At 43.1% G+C, this 16790-nt stretch overlaps 1 protein-coding gene across 9 annotated transcripts in view; it reads left to right on the forward strand.

Moving 5' to 3' along the window:
• LOC116426948 (dystrophin, isoforms A/C/F/G/H) overlaps positions 1–16790 on the forward strand; it is a 650967-nt gene that overhangs the window by 488680 nt on the left and 145497 nt on the right. For all 9 annotated transcript variants that reach the window (XM_031976684.2, XM_031976686.2, XM_031976683.2 and 6 more), the window contains one exon: positions 2887–3059. In XM_031976684.2, the coding sequence (XP_031832544.2) occupies positions 2887–3059 (173 nt within the window). The remainder of the gene's footprint in view (positions 1–2886; positions 3060–16790) is intronic.

Here is a 16790-nt window from a genome sequence, read left to right on the forward strand (position 1 = left end):
AAGATTCACTAGTTGTCGCGCGACGGGTTGTTGCGTGTAAACCCGGCCGACGATAAATCCAACGTCAGCCATCAAACTTCATCGTCCGCGACGCAGACATCCGGTGTTCCAATTAAACGTCACCGATTCGCACTTTCGACGAGCGCCCCGACGAAAAGCATTTTGATGGATGTAGCGCCGCTTTCGCGTGCAACTTCCTTGCACCGTTGCAACACCACAATATTTTCCCTCTATTTTCCAGCGATCCTCCTCTTCTTTTTTTCGTCCGTGCTACATACCCGGTGCTCGTAAAGCCCAGACATCCGGTGCGGAAGCTTCAGCGAAAATATCGAAGCAGCCTGCTTATCAAAATATGTTCGTTACCCGTGACAATATTGTCGCTTCAACGTCAACTCATATATCTCCATTGAATAATTTCGAAAGAAAATCATTCTCATGGTTCACACGTCATTTTCATTGATATTTGTTAAACTAATTTCCATCGAGAGTCTCTAAGAATCGAAACGATCGTTTCAGTTTTACCTGTATTATTCTTGAAAATTCGACGGAGATTTTAGTAGTCTATTGAATACGATTATATCGTGTAATTGTGGATTGATGAGACGATATCGAAGCTGAATAGAAATTGAAACATGCCGTGAGTCGTAAGGGCGAACGTAGATCGCGAGTAAACTGGCAGTTACTGTCTGGGATTAAGCCTGCGCCCGGAAATATGAAGTATCCACCGGATCCTGTATTCAATTGCGGAGCGGGTTTCAATCTGTGTTCCCATGAATTATAGAACTTAATGTCTGCGTCAGAAACAAGGGCCGCTGAATTATTTCACGCGTTGCGCTGCGAAATTTGCCAACGAACTTGCGGCTCTTCGCCATTTATCCCGCTGCGGAGAATAATTCCTGAAGAGATGTTCCTCGCGCGAGGTCATTTTCCTTCTCGTTTGGGGAACAGACGAAATATTCACCAACGAGGATACACATTATTTTATTTGTACTCCTTCGCTGGCGTCGTTATATTCTTACTGCATTATTAAACGCAGCTGATTGTGCCATAATATTATAACGGTACAAACTGAAATTCGTTTAGCCGAAGTTTGAAGCAAGATGCCCGGCTAGGCTGTAAAGATTACACAGTCGAGCAGCGGATATTTAAAGGAAGCCCGCATTTTTATGTGCAGATTTACAACGCACGCCATTAGTCCCTCCCTTAAACTTTTAATTGGGTTAAAAACAAAAGAGCCAACAAAATTTTTAATAAACCACTCATCTTTTGTGTTCCGTCCAGCTGCGTCTGTTTCGCTTTCGCAGGACCGTCGTAATAACTGAACAACGGACTTTTATTCGCTCATGACAAATTCATAAGTGCAACGTTGCATAGAATGCATCGGATTCGAGGGAATGTATAAAATATCCAAAGCCTTGTCCTTTTAATGTTTACTACGATAATCCATTTTCTGTAATTATTTCTAATAATTCGTTTCCAATTACTTCTAATAATTACGTGCGTCTTCATTATAATTCTTTCTAATAACACCGTATGTCTTTGTCATTACATTTTTCAAATTTGTAATTTGCAAACTGCAGTACCAGTCAAAATGACTGGTTTTGATCTTTCGCAACTATTAATATCTTATAAGCATTCAATAATTGAAATGATCTTGAAAATAAATAGTTTCATTTGAATACTATAATGAATGTCTAAAAAAACTGACAATAATCTATTACAATTTTTATACGGATCACATATTAATCGTATTAAATGCTCGGTAGCTCTAGTGTTAATGTCTCGCTATAAAAGTGTCGCCGCATAAAGACCAAGGTTTATAGTTCGCGGTATTGATTCTCACTAGTGTGGTAACGCGATAAACTGCGATATTCGGTATCGTTAATGAAAAATACCACGAGAAAGAAAAACGGACGGCAGCGCACGCTGCGCGCCTCGCGAATATTTCTTAATACAGTCGCGCCGGCCACGATTTATTTTCATTGGCGGCGAACGACGCGCGTCAACGCAACCCCCCGCCGGCGATTTACACGGGAACCGAGCATAAATCACTTCTGCCCAAGCGTTCGCCGCAATTCACGTCATCGCGATGACGAAACGCCCGCAATGTTCTTGCAGCGAAAATTCTGCAAGATCGTTGCATAAATTCTTGGCGATTCTTCGTGGAAAACACGTTTCCTCGGTGGGAATAATTCGATAAATGATCGATCCGGTTGGCCGTGACATCCATCATAATCGTCGCTCGTTTAACGTGAAATTATACATGCTTTCTTGACGATTTACCTTGTTCAGCGTATTTTTAAAACGTTTTCGAACGTGTTTTCGGGTACCAGGACTTCTGTGACATTACATTTGTAGACTTATGGCATTCTCTAAGAAACCATGAAATTTACGAATTTTCACATGAATTTCCCTAAAGAAACTATCATATTCCTATTTCCTTATTTCTAATTACTCCTTACAACAGTTTCTTCAACCAAGCCTATAACAAATGAATTAATCTACACCCTCTTCGCCTCAAAGAAACGTTCACCAATTGATAATCAGTTCTCCAAATACAAATGCCAAATAGAAATTTCCCTTAATATTCAAATAACTAATGTACATCCTGTCGATCTTCAAAAAACGTTCACCACATCCTGAAACATCAACATTCTCCTCAATATTCAACTGACTAATGCACTCCCTCTAAATCTCAAAGGAACGTTCACCAATTCCCGAAACATCCTCCTTAAATTTTCCAAATAAAAATACTAAATCGAAATTCTCCTCAATATTCAAATAATTAATGCCCATCCTCTCATCCTGATTTTCCAAATAAAAATACTAAATCAAAATTCTCCTCAATATTCAAATAATTAATGAGTGCACTCGTCGTGTTCACAGGACCTCCAATCGGAAATCGAGACACACCGCGACGTCTACGCGTCCTTGAACGGCACAGGGCGAAAGCTGCTGAGCTCGTTGGCCAGTCAAGATGACGCCGTTATGCTGCAGCGGCGGCTGGACGAGATGAACCAGAGATGGCATCACTTGAAGGCGAAGAGCATGGCGATAAGGTGAGCGACAGAACCTCGCGTTCCCACATTTTATCCCCGCGAACCGTTCGCTCCTCCCACCGCCCGCCGCTCCCTCGTTCACCGTTTCACCGTCTAACCTCTCTTTCGACCCGTAGCTTTTTTTAATCCAATTAACGTTCACGGTGAGAACGATGACAGGTGGAACGCTGAAGTTTTCAGCAGCCGTGAACGGTAACAGGTGCACCGTTCCGGGACGGACGAATGTTCCGCTTTGCGTGCGCCCGGGGAAAAGAGAGAACCGGGACCCCGGGATTATAGAGATCGGGGATTAGGAATTTGGAAGTTCGGGATCTGAAACTTGAAAGATTTGCATTCTCGGAAATGAAACCGAGCGGCGGCGGGGGCGTATCCTTGATCGAAGAGCTCCGATAAAAACGTGATAAACGCGATTGCGAGATTGTAGCGATTCGACTGCCGATGCTCGTTGGGAGTTTGATTCGAAATTAGACCGGGTTTAGCGAATGAGAATTGGGGGGAAATTCGGTTCTCTGGCTCGGGGGTTTGGAAGTTATACGTTGAACGGAAGTGGAAATTTTTCCGATTGTTTTATTATGTTTATAGCGTTGCGTGGTTTTTGAGGACTCTTGGCTTCTACGATTGTAGTAATGAAAATCGGACGGGGAAAGTAACTTTATTGTCGAGATTGTTAAGAGAATGAGCTCTTATGGAATTACAGTTCAAGTAATTACGACGCGTTATAGATTCAGTGAAAAATCGGCAATCGATTCTGAATTTTCTAACACTGTGACATTCGTGGAAAAATGTAGGACTCTCGATCTCAATTTATGATGCTGTATAACTATTATTATTACTGTTATTATTGAAAATAATTTCTACTATCCGCATCTATCGGTGACATTCGTTAAACTAGTATTTTCCTATCGAATTTCGAATCGTGTCAGCGGCCACGCGCACCCGGTAATATTGTCACCAGGCATATGTATCACATTCTCGCAAGAGCGATTTCTAGATAACGATGGAAACGAGTTGTCACGCGAGAGATTCGTCCGACATTTTTCGTTTTTCACTAGCCGGCCGTTCATTTCCGAAAACCTGATTTCGGATTCCATTTCACGGGCCCGGATCGATTTATTAATCCGTTGAATATATGAACGGACAAAAAGTGCGCGCGCGCGTGTGCGTGCGTGTGCGCGTGCGACGGTATTAAGTCGATATCGAACGGAGGACGGTCGATTCACGAAAATCGGGGAAAAATGGCGCTCGCATGGGAGGACGGGAACTTTTAGCACGAGGGGAATACTAAATGAAATCCGCGCGCGCCGGTTTATTCGTGGACGGAAGAAACAAAGATAACGCGACGTGTAACTATGAATAACGTTATCTCCCTTTGTCTTTTTTTTTTTTTTAATATAAATAATGGCCAACGTTTCGTTGCGATTCGGTGTGTGCGTGAGATTAAGCTTCGTATCTGAATTGAAACTGTTCGGATTACGTATTCACTGTCCCGATTCGTGACTCGTTGGTTTTCTACTGAATTTAATATTTATTCTCAATAAAAGCTAAGATCTAATCAGATCCGTTATTATTATACTCTATTTTTTATTCATTTGATCAAGCTCTGCTAACTGCGTCAGTCAAATATAATAATTTCATTGAAATCAATTATTCGTCGATTTAATATTCAATATTAACACTAGAACCGAGCAGTGAAATGAATTATTCTGTATTTCCTTATAAAATGTATAAAGATACATTCATTGAGTGTATTTCCTTATATTCCAGTTTGCATTTACCTAAATCAATTTATTGAATAATTTCTCAGAAGATCGCCTGTTTTCCATAATTACACAAGTGACACGAAATTCGTTCTGACTCATTTGGTAGTTCTGTTAAAGGATGTAAGATGAAAATCATAAATCCTTTGTTACAAAATTAAATATGACACTTCCAAAGTTGTATCAACGATCATTCGTATCTAAAGATCTAAACAGTGTATATTAACACACATTATATATTACGCAACAATATATTACAATAAAACTTCAGTAATTCATTAACCTCGAGCATTCACAGTATTACAAACACTAGAACCGATAAGAATTCCATAAGTCCCGCCAAAGCGATACGAACAATTTCCCCAAAAATCCTCGGAAGAACCGTCAGCCGATCATGAATTATTCCCGTAACAACATCGGTAGACCAATGGCTTTTGCCACGCGAACAATTCCAAAGATTCGCCGGCAGCACGTGGAGGGGGTGCGCCGGGTGTGCACACGCAGTAGGTTAACTATGAACCCGGAAATTCTCAGCGCGCCATTCTCCTTTGATAGCGTAACAGTTATGCGTCGCGGCGATGCCCCGGCTCGGCGGAAATTGTTTTGCCGCGGAAATCGTCGGGGCCGATACGACGCGCGGCGCTTCGAAAAATCGCTCGCGGGAATCTTCGGCCAGCGGCGGACCGCGATTCCTGCGTTTCAAACGGCAACCGTGATGCACGGCGGCCGGGTTTTCCCTTGAAGCCTCCGAGCGGAAATTGGCAAAGCTGCTTTGACTGCGACGCGCCGGGTATCGCCGCTGTCATCGCGCTCGCGCGCAACCCTTTCGCCGGATTACCCGCATCCGGCCGTTACATTCGAAAATTCCATCCGCGCGAGCGACGCTCCGATCGATGATCATTTTTAATTCCATCCGGCGAACGAAATACGCTTGACGCGCGCAGGAGTTGTAATTTTCGACGGAGGATTAGCGTCACGGTACCTTCGGCTATTCCCTTTCCGGCTTCGAATGACGCGGGAGGAGAGGATATACGATCGCAGCGAGACTTCGATACCGCGCGATCTAATATTTATGCTGATTTTATGCATTCATAATGCACCCGATCGCGCGAATGCCGGCGATATCGAGCGGAAACGCGTCCCGCTCGAATCCTATTTCGAACTTTCGGCGAACCGTTCGGCTCTGTTTCATTTGAAATCCGGGCGATGGGGCTCGGTTAATTAGCGTTAGATCGATTTCCCGTGAATCGGATCGGGAAGATTGAAATGTGCATTAACGCGCGCTGCCTCTATTGATGACTCTTGAGTCCCGTAATTCGGCGGGAGAGGTTCTTGAATTCTGTCATTCGATATCCGTAATTCGTGACTCGTGTAATTCGACACCGGTAACCAGATGAGTCTTGTAATTCGACACGCTTCGGAGACGTGCAATTCGATACCCGGCACCTTTGGAACCGTGAAATTCTGCGTGTAACGCTTCGGGCCCGATAATTCGATCCCGATTGCCGGCGAAGTTGCGGAAGTCAACTTCACTTTTGAGTTACTACGTGATTCGATACTGTCGTCTTTGAGTCGTGTAATTCGATATTGTTTGCGCTTGAATTCTGCCGGTTCTGTGCGACTAACGGTGAATTTGTTACGCGTTGCTCTGCCGTTTGATTAATCGCGGAATATCAGCTACCGATGGAACTCTTTTTTAACGGTCGAATATCTTAACTTACTATTTAGATTCGTAAATCTATGTTTAATTCTAATCTGCACAGTAGAGAGCAGAAGATAATTTAATAAAACTATATGCGTCTCTATTTTAAATACGAATAGGAAAAGGAAATTAAAATATTGAGTACGGAAATGTTCTATTAATATTTTACGTTTCTAAAATAGAGATATTATTATGCAAATAATTTTCAGTTCATAACAAAGGACAAAGGCAAATCGTAAAAACTATTGTGTATAGGATATTCCGCTCTTGGTGACAAAAGGCAGTCGCGGCTCGAAAAAACAATAACATACAACAATGAATTTTTCTTTTAATGCGCATATCATTTACTTATATGTGAATACGATCTTTCCACTGAAATTGCTTCCGATTACTAGTAATGTGAATGGAAAAAAACTTCGAGTGCAAAGGGATAATAGACAACCGTAATAATCAACCTTTTAATTCTAATATACACCAGATATGCTAAAAAATGATCTAATCAATTAATACAGATCTTCGTCTCAGTAATTACGGATGTTAAAGAGAGACAGGTAGTTCGTCGCTGGAAACTTTTTACTAAAAAGCTTAACCAGCTCCAGAATTTCCACTTCTCTCCGGGCACGCGAACAACAAAAACAAAAAAGAGCAGGCGGGTTTCGAAAATCGCGGATGAAAAATTGCCGCGTCGGTTTTTCACTGCGCCAGCGCTGAAAAACGGCCATTCATCTTTCAATTCTCGAAGGAAGATGAAAAGGGACGGTTGCTAGTTCTTTGAAATTTTCTAGATGAAAAATTACCGCGGCCCGCCCTGAAATACAGAAACGCTACCGTAGAGACACAGAACGGGAACCGGAACTCCGCGGGAGTCGGTGTTCATTTATTATTCCCGTTTCGTTTAATCGATTCAGCGTTCACCTTTTATGAGGGACCGGTGAGACGCCCGGCCGAATGGAAGCCTCTCATCCGAGCGGCGCGATCGATCTCGGACGGTTTATAATAATTCGACGCCGGAGTCGGTCGGTAATAAATTTTTGCCAGATTTTCTCGGGCGAACATTCGGAAACGCGCGCGGGAAGGGGGAGAATTGAAAGCGGTGTAAAAACGTACGAAGAAATCTTTTACGCCGCCCCTGTACGCTGATTTCGGTCTAACCAACTCGAAGATCGAATTCTGTGCATATTCATGGATTATCTTATCACCATATTCATATTTCCATCCGTGACGATTGTTCCTTCACGCGAGAATTTCAGAACAATCGCGGGATAAAACTGTGAAACAGCTACGAACGATACTGGAAATTTTAAAACATCGAGCGATCTTTTCACCGATATCCTCGTGAATCCTTTTCTCAACTGCGAGCCGTCCTATTCAGCTCCGCAGCCACGTTAAGCTCTTTATTCATAAAAATTGGTATTTAACGCCGGAGGTTCGGGCGAAATCATAAAAAGAAGGAATATACAACTTGGGGAAATTCTGGAAATAAGCGCTGAACAATTTTTATTAACATCCACGTTCGACCCCTTCGAACCTAGCTCGCCCTATCATATTCACCCTTTGCACTCGAGAGGCGACACATTTGGTTTAATAAAGCGAAATTACAAAGTTTCATGTTCAATATTAAACTTCATTTAACGTAATTATCCGTGGAACGTTAAAACAGAATACCTTAATTTATATTATCTATATTAACCGTTCGAGTGCCGAGGAGCGCTATAGCGCTGTATCAATTATAATTTTCTTACTGTTTTTCAAAAAATAAATCAAAGTAAATTTATTTGAACAAATGTTATTTTTTCACATTTTCTTGTAATAACACAATATTTGTGCTCTCGTTAGATAACTACTCCTATCAATTTCTTTGCATACACACCCAATCACCTCCGCATTTTTGCTAAATATCCACAAAAGTTGTTTATCCAACCGGTTAATCTCAGTTATAAAATGAAGAACGTATCTAAAACAATTTCCAAGTGCGAAGGGTAACCCCTAAAACCCGGTATTCTCCCCGCAAAATCGAGGAACGCATAAAAGGAGAGAACATTCCGAGAAACTTTATACACCCGCCGAAAAATCTTCGCAGCCGCCCCCGCGCGCCCCCCTCGTCCAGCCTACTCAGCCATCGAATGACGCGCACGGATTACCTCGCGGCCATATTGAAATTTTTATCCGTGGAAATTGCGAATTCTTGTTTCTGTCGTCTGCGGGGGCAAGTATGCGACGCACGAGTTCCGCGCGGTTTTATCGTGCTGCCGCGCGGCACGGGAATAAAAAGGTCCTCCCTTGCGGCGCGCCGGTTCCGGGCTCGATCGCGCCGAGTGCCCTTATATTTTCCGGCGACCGCCGGCAAGGAAATCCTAGCGACGCTGCCCAACGCGACCGCGTAATCGGATTCTCATACGGGAACTTCACAGCGATGTTAATTCCCGACTTCGAACCGGGACAGGGGGCTGGAAGGGGGGGCACGCCGGGCAAAGTTCACGTGCGGCGGACGAACTATGCGAATACACGCGGCAGGTGAAACTACCGCGGAAATTTTGCGACCGGAAGTTAAACGCTTTGACGGCAGCCGAAGGGAAATTTCGATGCGAGCCAACCGGGCGACCGGCGCTTCAGTTTTGCCGGGGTGAGCTTTTAATTGTTTCATGGCTGCCTGATGTCGCGCGTCGGCCTCTTTGCGTTTTTGTGCGGGCAGTGTGTGTTGGCGGAATGTTCTTTTTAGTGATTTCGGAGTTTGATGAATTTGTTCGGGGTTTGGGGAATTTTTTAGCCGAGTGAGTCTCTAATAGGGCAGTTTTTCTGAAGTTCGTGTCGTTTGAATATTCGTTGGATACAGCTCGTTAGGAGAATGATTTTAGCTTCCGAGACTGTGGAGAGTATTAAATTGACCGATTGTTTATTTTATTGTATATATTTTACGGTAGTTTACATCGAGGATGTGGTAAGAAGCTGAAAGCGCAGTCTCGAGCATTGAGATTGCCGGTTAGGGGTATGATTTAAGAGACCTCGGTTTTCAAGGGGTTAATAAAGACGGGACTCCTGTTTGAGCAGAGCTAACCGATTTACTTTAGCATCGTGGAGACCATTTCGTCGTCCCCGTAATGTCCAAATACCGGGGACACGGAACCGCCTCGCGAACGTTTATATTTTATTAGAGAATAACCGGCAGTTCCTTATTGATATCTAGACTGTGTACTCTCCCGAGATATTAGACGACGCAAAGGGGTCTCGGTTTAATAAACCTTCGGCGACGCGAAGTTCCCGTAAAAGGCGGAGTCCTCCAGGAATTTGTCTCGTAAATAAAGGAAGCCGCGACGCAGTGCGTTTAATTCTGAGCCGGTTACTTCAGAGGAACGGCGAAGTGCCGATTGAAAGCTGATAGAGACAAGAGCAACAAACGTGCTAGGAACAGTACTCGTGTAGAATAGATTCCGTACAATCTATTGTACCCTATATCCTCAAACTTATCCCCAACAATTCATCTCGAATTCACTGCAGACATTTCCTTTCATTTTTCATTTGGAAAGTTCACGTTGCATCTTTAGTCTCTAACGATGTTTACTCTCATTCATTAGATTTTATGGTGCTACCTAATTTCCTTTAGAAATACTACACTAGCTGCATACTCATTAACCATTTAACTGCGTTCGATGAATATACACGTCATCTTAAAACGCAAAATGGTATTAATTGTTTCAACGATACATTATTAATTTCTCCAGGTAAACGTGTTCTTCATTTCGCTTTAGTTTTTCGTTAGTATATATTCTAGGTGCATTTGTGTATGCTTCGCTATTTCATTTTACTGCGCGGACAATGGTTAATAACAGCTCTTAAAGACGTTAGCTCATTAATAGAACATTATCCGAGTGACCTAACCCCCAAAAACACATCTCACAGTTCGTTAAGTCATTAGAAACACTCTCCAATCAACAAACAACGGAGTACACATTTCAATTAAGAATACCGTCACCCGAACCGTCATGAAACGATCCCACTGATTCCGATTACGTGATTTACTATTTGATTTTACTACGCGGACAATGAGCGATTTTTCAAACTAAGTTCCACAGTTACTACTTCAGGTCCCAAAGCTATTATCTCATTAACAAAACAATTATCCAAGCGATAACCTCCAAAAACACATCACACAACCAGTTAACTGTTTGACAAGTATACACGTCGTCGTAAAGCTTGACATGATACTAATTCCTTCAGCGATGAATTCTTTATTTCTTCACGTAAACATGTAATTCTTTGTTTCGCGTTGATCTTTCATTAAAATATACTCCACGTGCATTCGTCCTTCGACGAGTACACGCTCCATTTTTTTTCCCAACGAAATTCCACAGTTAACCGGTTCAACCATTAGAAATGCTTCCCGATGAACGAACGCAACGAAGTACACGTTTCAATCAAGAATACCGTCACCCGAACCGTCATGAAGCAGTCCCGCTGATTCCGATAACGTGATCCGACCCTCGCCCAACGGAATTAATTTCAATCTACGCGGTTCAAAGTGTTCCCATAAAGGGTCGGTAGTCGTTCAGCGGTTCCGGGAAGGACTCGAAAATTTAAATAGCGCTGATAAAGCGGAGTCAGCGCCGGGTGAGCCCGGACAGAGTCGAGCAATCAGTCTCCATTAATTAGTCGGAGCCGGCCGGCTTCGAGCCAGCCCGCGCGGTAGCTTGATTACCGGAAGCGTATTCGGCGCGCGGTGGTGTGACGCGACGCAACCGGAAACGTCTCCCGGCTCGTCCCACCCTATCGTCGTTTCCTCTTGTCCCTGGCCGAAAAAGATCACGTGGTCCCTTTCCTTTTTCCCGGGCAGGCCAGGCCGTGTCCCTTTCTCTGCCCCGCTCCGCCGGATCCGTCGGCCATATTTATCGGCGGCCGGCGAATCGTTCCCTACCGTGGCCGCCGCAATCAGCCCGCAAATACCGCCGGAATGCTGATCCCGATAATTCGGCCAACGATCGTTTCTGGCACCGGTTTCAACGAGCTACCGATACCGCTGATATGTTATATCACTGGCAAAAGTTTCGGGCTGGCTCGCCGCTGCTGTTTCTAGCCCTTAACTGGATCCGTCCGTGCTGGTTTTGTGCGAGAACGGTGCGCGCGATTCAATGGCGGAAAGATTTAACTTTGATCGTTGTTTGAGCAGACGTTCCAGTGTTCGAGGATAACCGTGGTATATTTGTTTGGTCGTTTTATCGTGGTTTTCGGATAAACAGTTCGAAATGTTCTGGTTCAGTTGGAAGATAGAGGTTCGATGATGTTAGAGATTCATAGATTTGTCGTGTTACGTCTGCGCAGTAATTTGGTAAATATCTGTCAATATGCGTGCAGGATTCTATGGCGGAAGGATTTAACTTTGATCGTTGTTTGAGCAGATGTTCCAGTGTTCGAGGATAACCGTGATATGTTTTTTTGGCGGTTTTATCGTGGTTTTCGGATAAATAGTTCGAAATGTTCTGGTTCAGTTGGAAGATAGTTCGATGATGTTAGAGATTCATGGATCTGTCGTCTTCTGTTACGTCTGCGCAGTAATTTGATAAATATCTGTCATTCTTTTTATTATAGAAATGTAATATTGTCAATATAGTAGAATGTACTCATAAGGAGAGGACTAGATATCAAAATCTGTTTTTGAGTGTAATTCCATGTTGTAGTATATCTAGAAATGAGAAACCCTCGGTGCTTGTTCAATAATAGTCCACCGTTTTCGAAAAGAATGAATTTTGTTTTAATTTTCAATACAACAATATTACGATAGTGTAATAATTAGAGACTATAATTCATAAGAAAACAAAGGAAACCGTAGAAAAAACTGTCTTACTACAGTACCATACAAGCTTGATCCTCGTCTTTCTCAAAAACAGAGGACCACTGTCGAAAAAGCCACGAGAGTCTTTCATCTCGAGACATCCACTATTACATACACAGGATTTCATTCAAAACCAGATTTCCATGTCTGGTCTTCTGCTCGTCGGATGAAAAGTTCATATTTAAAAAATACTTCCTCCGCTACAATTGTGAACGCATTTATGAAACTCCCTTCATTTGAAGACAGACGTCCAAGAATTTCCATATTCCGCGCTGCGCTGGCAATGTTCTCCCGAGATCTTCGCGAAGGCCGTCCAAAGGTGCATCGCGAAGTGAAATTAACTTCTTCCAGGCGGGCGAGCGTAAATCGATGCGGAACGACGATTTGATTTACATTTAAAGAATAGTTTAGCTTAATTTCGCCGGCAGCTTTCGCTAGCAGATGTCTTAACCTTTTTGCTCGCGCAACAGCTGCCCGCCCGATGTTTGTTCTACGAATTACACAATCCTTTAACTCTCTCTTTTTCTCCCTCTCCCTCTCATTCTCTCCCTTCCGCAGTTCGAAACTCAAGCACGAGTATTTCGAAGGGCGGTTTACAAAAGAGTTCTAGCCACGAGAAACTACATCGTAGCTGGCAAACAAGGAATCGGTAGTCAGCAGCCTTTTCGCGGTCCTCGATAGAACAATGCGCCCGATTCGTTCGTTGCAACCGCGTTACGTACAATTTCCATTCGAAATACAATTAGTCCGTAGACCGTGGCAACCCGGTGCACGCGCCGGAAACCGCGCGCCGATCACGCGGATTTCCGTAAGCTCGAACGCATTGTTGCGCGCTAGGAAAATTATATTTCAGCCGCTTTTCATGTAGCCTTATTAAAATCGCTGCGACAATGTTCGAAACTCGAGGACCCTCCACTCTTCCAGCTAAATGACGTCTTTTTTCCCCTTGCCGCCCGATTTATTTTATTAATACATTACGTCCAGAAGGGAAACTCGTATGATTTGAAAGGGCTGGCGCTATTTTACTAATTAGAACGTACCGAATTCAACGGCGCGCGCGGTGTTAATGTTTAAATTGCGGGTTCCCCGCGACCCTGGAATGCATTGGAAAGGAGATGAAATATATAAAATGCATTCGGGACTAATGAAGACTTTTGAACCGGTAAAATGGAATGTTTGCATGCCCCGCGTTGTTCGAGGGAATTAAATGTTGCTTGAATATATTCAGTGTGTCTGCTCGTTGCCGACCGTTTCCACTTATAACTATTATTCTAAAGTTTAAATCATTTCAATCTAAAATTCACCAATTCAGTCAAAACATTGTATAAACGTTAAAATTATATCTGATACAATTGTGTCGCAAATAAACTCCATATAAATTCCTAAAATACACAACCATTGAAATAAAATGGATCAAATTTGTCTCAATATATCACAAAAATAGGAAAACTTCGCGAACCTTCAACTGCAATAATTATTAAAAACTCCCACACGGCGTAGAAAGTTTCACATTCCAATTACGAGACAGCAGAGCTCTCGATCGAATAATCGAATTTAAAAATACACTAGCATCGAAACAAAGTTGAATATCACATTTGTCTCTGCGTAGGATCACAAAACCATACGAACCCACTGAACTCGGTGCTTCAATGATACCCAGCGACCCGCACGCGACGCCCAAAGTTCGACATTCTAATTACGAGACAGCAAAACTCTCGACGGAACAATCGAATCTAAAAACACTCGAGCATCGGAATGAAATGGAACATCAAATTCGTCTCGATATAGAATCACAGAAATACGGGAACTTCCCGAACCGTCTGTTCCGACAGTTATTAAAAATTCCCACGCGGTGTGCAAAGTTTCGTATTCCAATTACGGGACAGCGAACCTCTCGACCGAACAATCGAATCTAAAAACACGCGAGCATCGAGACAACGTTGAATATCACGTTTGTCTCGGCGCGGGATCGCGAGACCATAAAAACCTACTGAACTCCGTGCTCCAATAATTCCGAAACAACTCCCGGGCGGCGCGCGAAGTTCCGTATCCTAATTACGGGACAACAAAACTCCGGATCGAATAATCGAATCGACGCGCGACGATTCCCACCGCTCCGAATAAATTACATCGTCGCGCCAGCGTGGCGCGTATAAACTGGACCGTGCCGGGGACAATAAAAATCGGGGGAAAGTTTATTCCTCGCCGCCGCCGGACAGAGATTTATAACGCGGAGAAGCGGAGGGGTGTGGGCATCGGCCGAGATAAAAATCGAACCCGGCGACTTTCGCGGACGAAACTCGCGCAAACAAGATACCTACCGTTGGCGTGCAAAATCGATAGGCCAGGAGCAATTAGTTACCGTGGCACGCACGCGAAAAGGGCAGTAGCCGTATCCGGCAGTCGGAAGCGCGGACCTTTCGGACTTGTTCAACATCCGGCCGGCGCGCTGCCTTTTTTTCAGGCCGGCCGGCTATTCGGACCGGCCTTCGGAAAAAGTGCGCGGGAATTTGTACCGGGCCGAATTGGAGCTGCTCGAAAATCATGCCGGCCAGGAGGATTTTCCGCGCTTCCTGCGCGACCCGATTGACGGTCCGCCGTTATTGCGCTGTGAATGCTTATGCGTTCCATGGTTTCGCGAGGATTGAATGTTTTATTAATTTAAATTAGATGTGTAATGTTAATGGTATTTAAATATGTTTTATTTAAAAAAAACATAGGAATAGGTAACTGAATAGAATAGAAATAAATGGAAACGATGTAGCTCGCAGTGTACAGGTCTTTTCGCAGTTAACCCTACTCGAGAGGTGCCTCTCACTCGCCAATTGATTTCATACAGTGAAACTATGAAATTTGATACTTAACATTAAACTTCGTGCAATGCATCAGTTTGAGAAATATTCGAACAAAATAACTTTGTTCCTCGATGTAAGTGTGATTTCTCGTCGAGTTTCACAAAATATCCTCTCTATCTCGTCAGAAGACGTTAAAATATTTCTAATGACAAACTTCCGAGTGCAAAGGGTTAAAAATCATTCTCTGCCCCAGAAGCATTCTTCTTACATTTCCAACAAATTCTCAAATACACCCCACTCTCACCACCACGCACTCATCATCCTCGCTTACGCATCCCTCGGGAAAACCCAGCAACCCTTGGGCCTGGTCTCCATGAGTCCCTTTCTCTTTTAGAACACTCGCTGTCCCACTGTCTTAAAACTACGATACTACGGATATTAATGTATTTATTCAGTTTCATATGATAAGTTTATGATTTTTTTATTTAGCTTGATATATGAGATTAATTGTTCGATATTAACGTATTCATTTCGTTTAGTGTGGTAGACGCTTCTAATTAGATATTAATATTTTTATTTAGTTTGATGTGCGATATCAATAATTCGATATTAACGTATTTATTCAGTTTTATCCTGCGAATATATTCGGTAATATTTAATTCAGTTTCCTGTGAATATATTTCCGCGTTGCTTTATGGCGACCGAACGTATAAAATGATTTTTTATTTCGCGTTCAGTTTGCCCGTTTTCATAGATATCTTGGGCGTTTCGTGTATTTTATTTCATGCCCCGCTAACTGCTGTATAGATATTTATTAGGTTTTCCTTTCCCAGTGACTCTCCTTTTATTTCTGTCAGAAAGGGGTCGTTTTAGTACGAGCGCGGAATATAATGGTCATTATTTCATATGACCATGTTTCGTACTCCTCTGAATGCTTTTTATAAAAACGAAACTCTTCGTGCCGGCATTAAAACTTCCCAACGAACCGTGCAACGACTGCGTCGCTTTAAAGCATTTGAACCACCCTGTATATTCTCATACTTACAATACCATCAGTAGACTGCGGATTTTATGCATTCATGGAGTATTCTCGTTAACCCAGTTTTTACCATGTGCCCCATTTGGGCATGTAAATAGCTGAATGTTAAAATGTTAACCATAAAGTTCTACCGATTCGAAAATCGTAACAAACATTGCACAGGGGAAACGATATTTCACCGCTGGATCGCGCGCATTCCGATCACAACTCGCGGGGATCGCATATTATCAATTTCGTTCCAGGATAAAGCAGTTAAATGAAAATATTTTACTCGGTGGAGAACGCGATGAAGCTTAACAACTCGAACAACCCCCGTTCAACGGCCACTGTTCCACTGAAAAAACCTCGGAAATTCCAGAGGATTTCACGTTATGGAAGTTGTTACGATTTCCCGTGGAAGGTAAATAACTAGGAACACCTTCCATTCGTTGCGCAATCCTGTTTATGCGTTACTTCAAATTGCTCCGCATCCCAAGGACCCTAACTGCGGCAAAGATCACGATAAAAAGCTCATTAGCAAAACAACTTTCGCAAAAGAAACAAGTTCTCCAATCATCTCCGACCATCAAAGTTTACCATTTCTATATTCCCGATCTCCGAACAACACGAATATT

Source organism: Nomia melanderi, chromosome 2, assembly GCF_051020985.1.
Source record: "Nomia melanderi isolate GNS246 chromosome 2, iyNomMela1, whole genome shotgun sequence".
In the NCBI taxonomy this organism is placed as follows: domain Eukaryota; kingdom Metazoa; phylum Arthropoda; class Insecta; order Hymenoptera; family Halictidae; genus Nomia; species Nomia melanderi.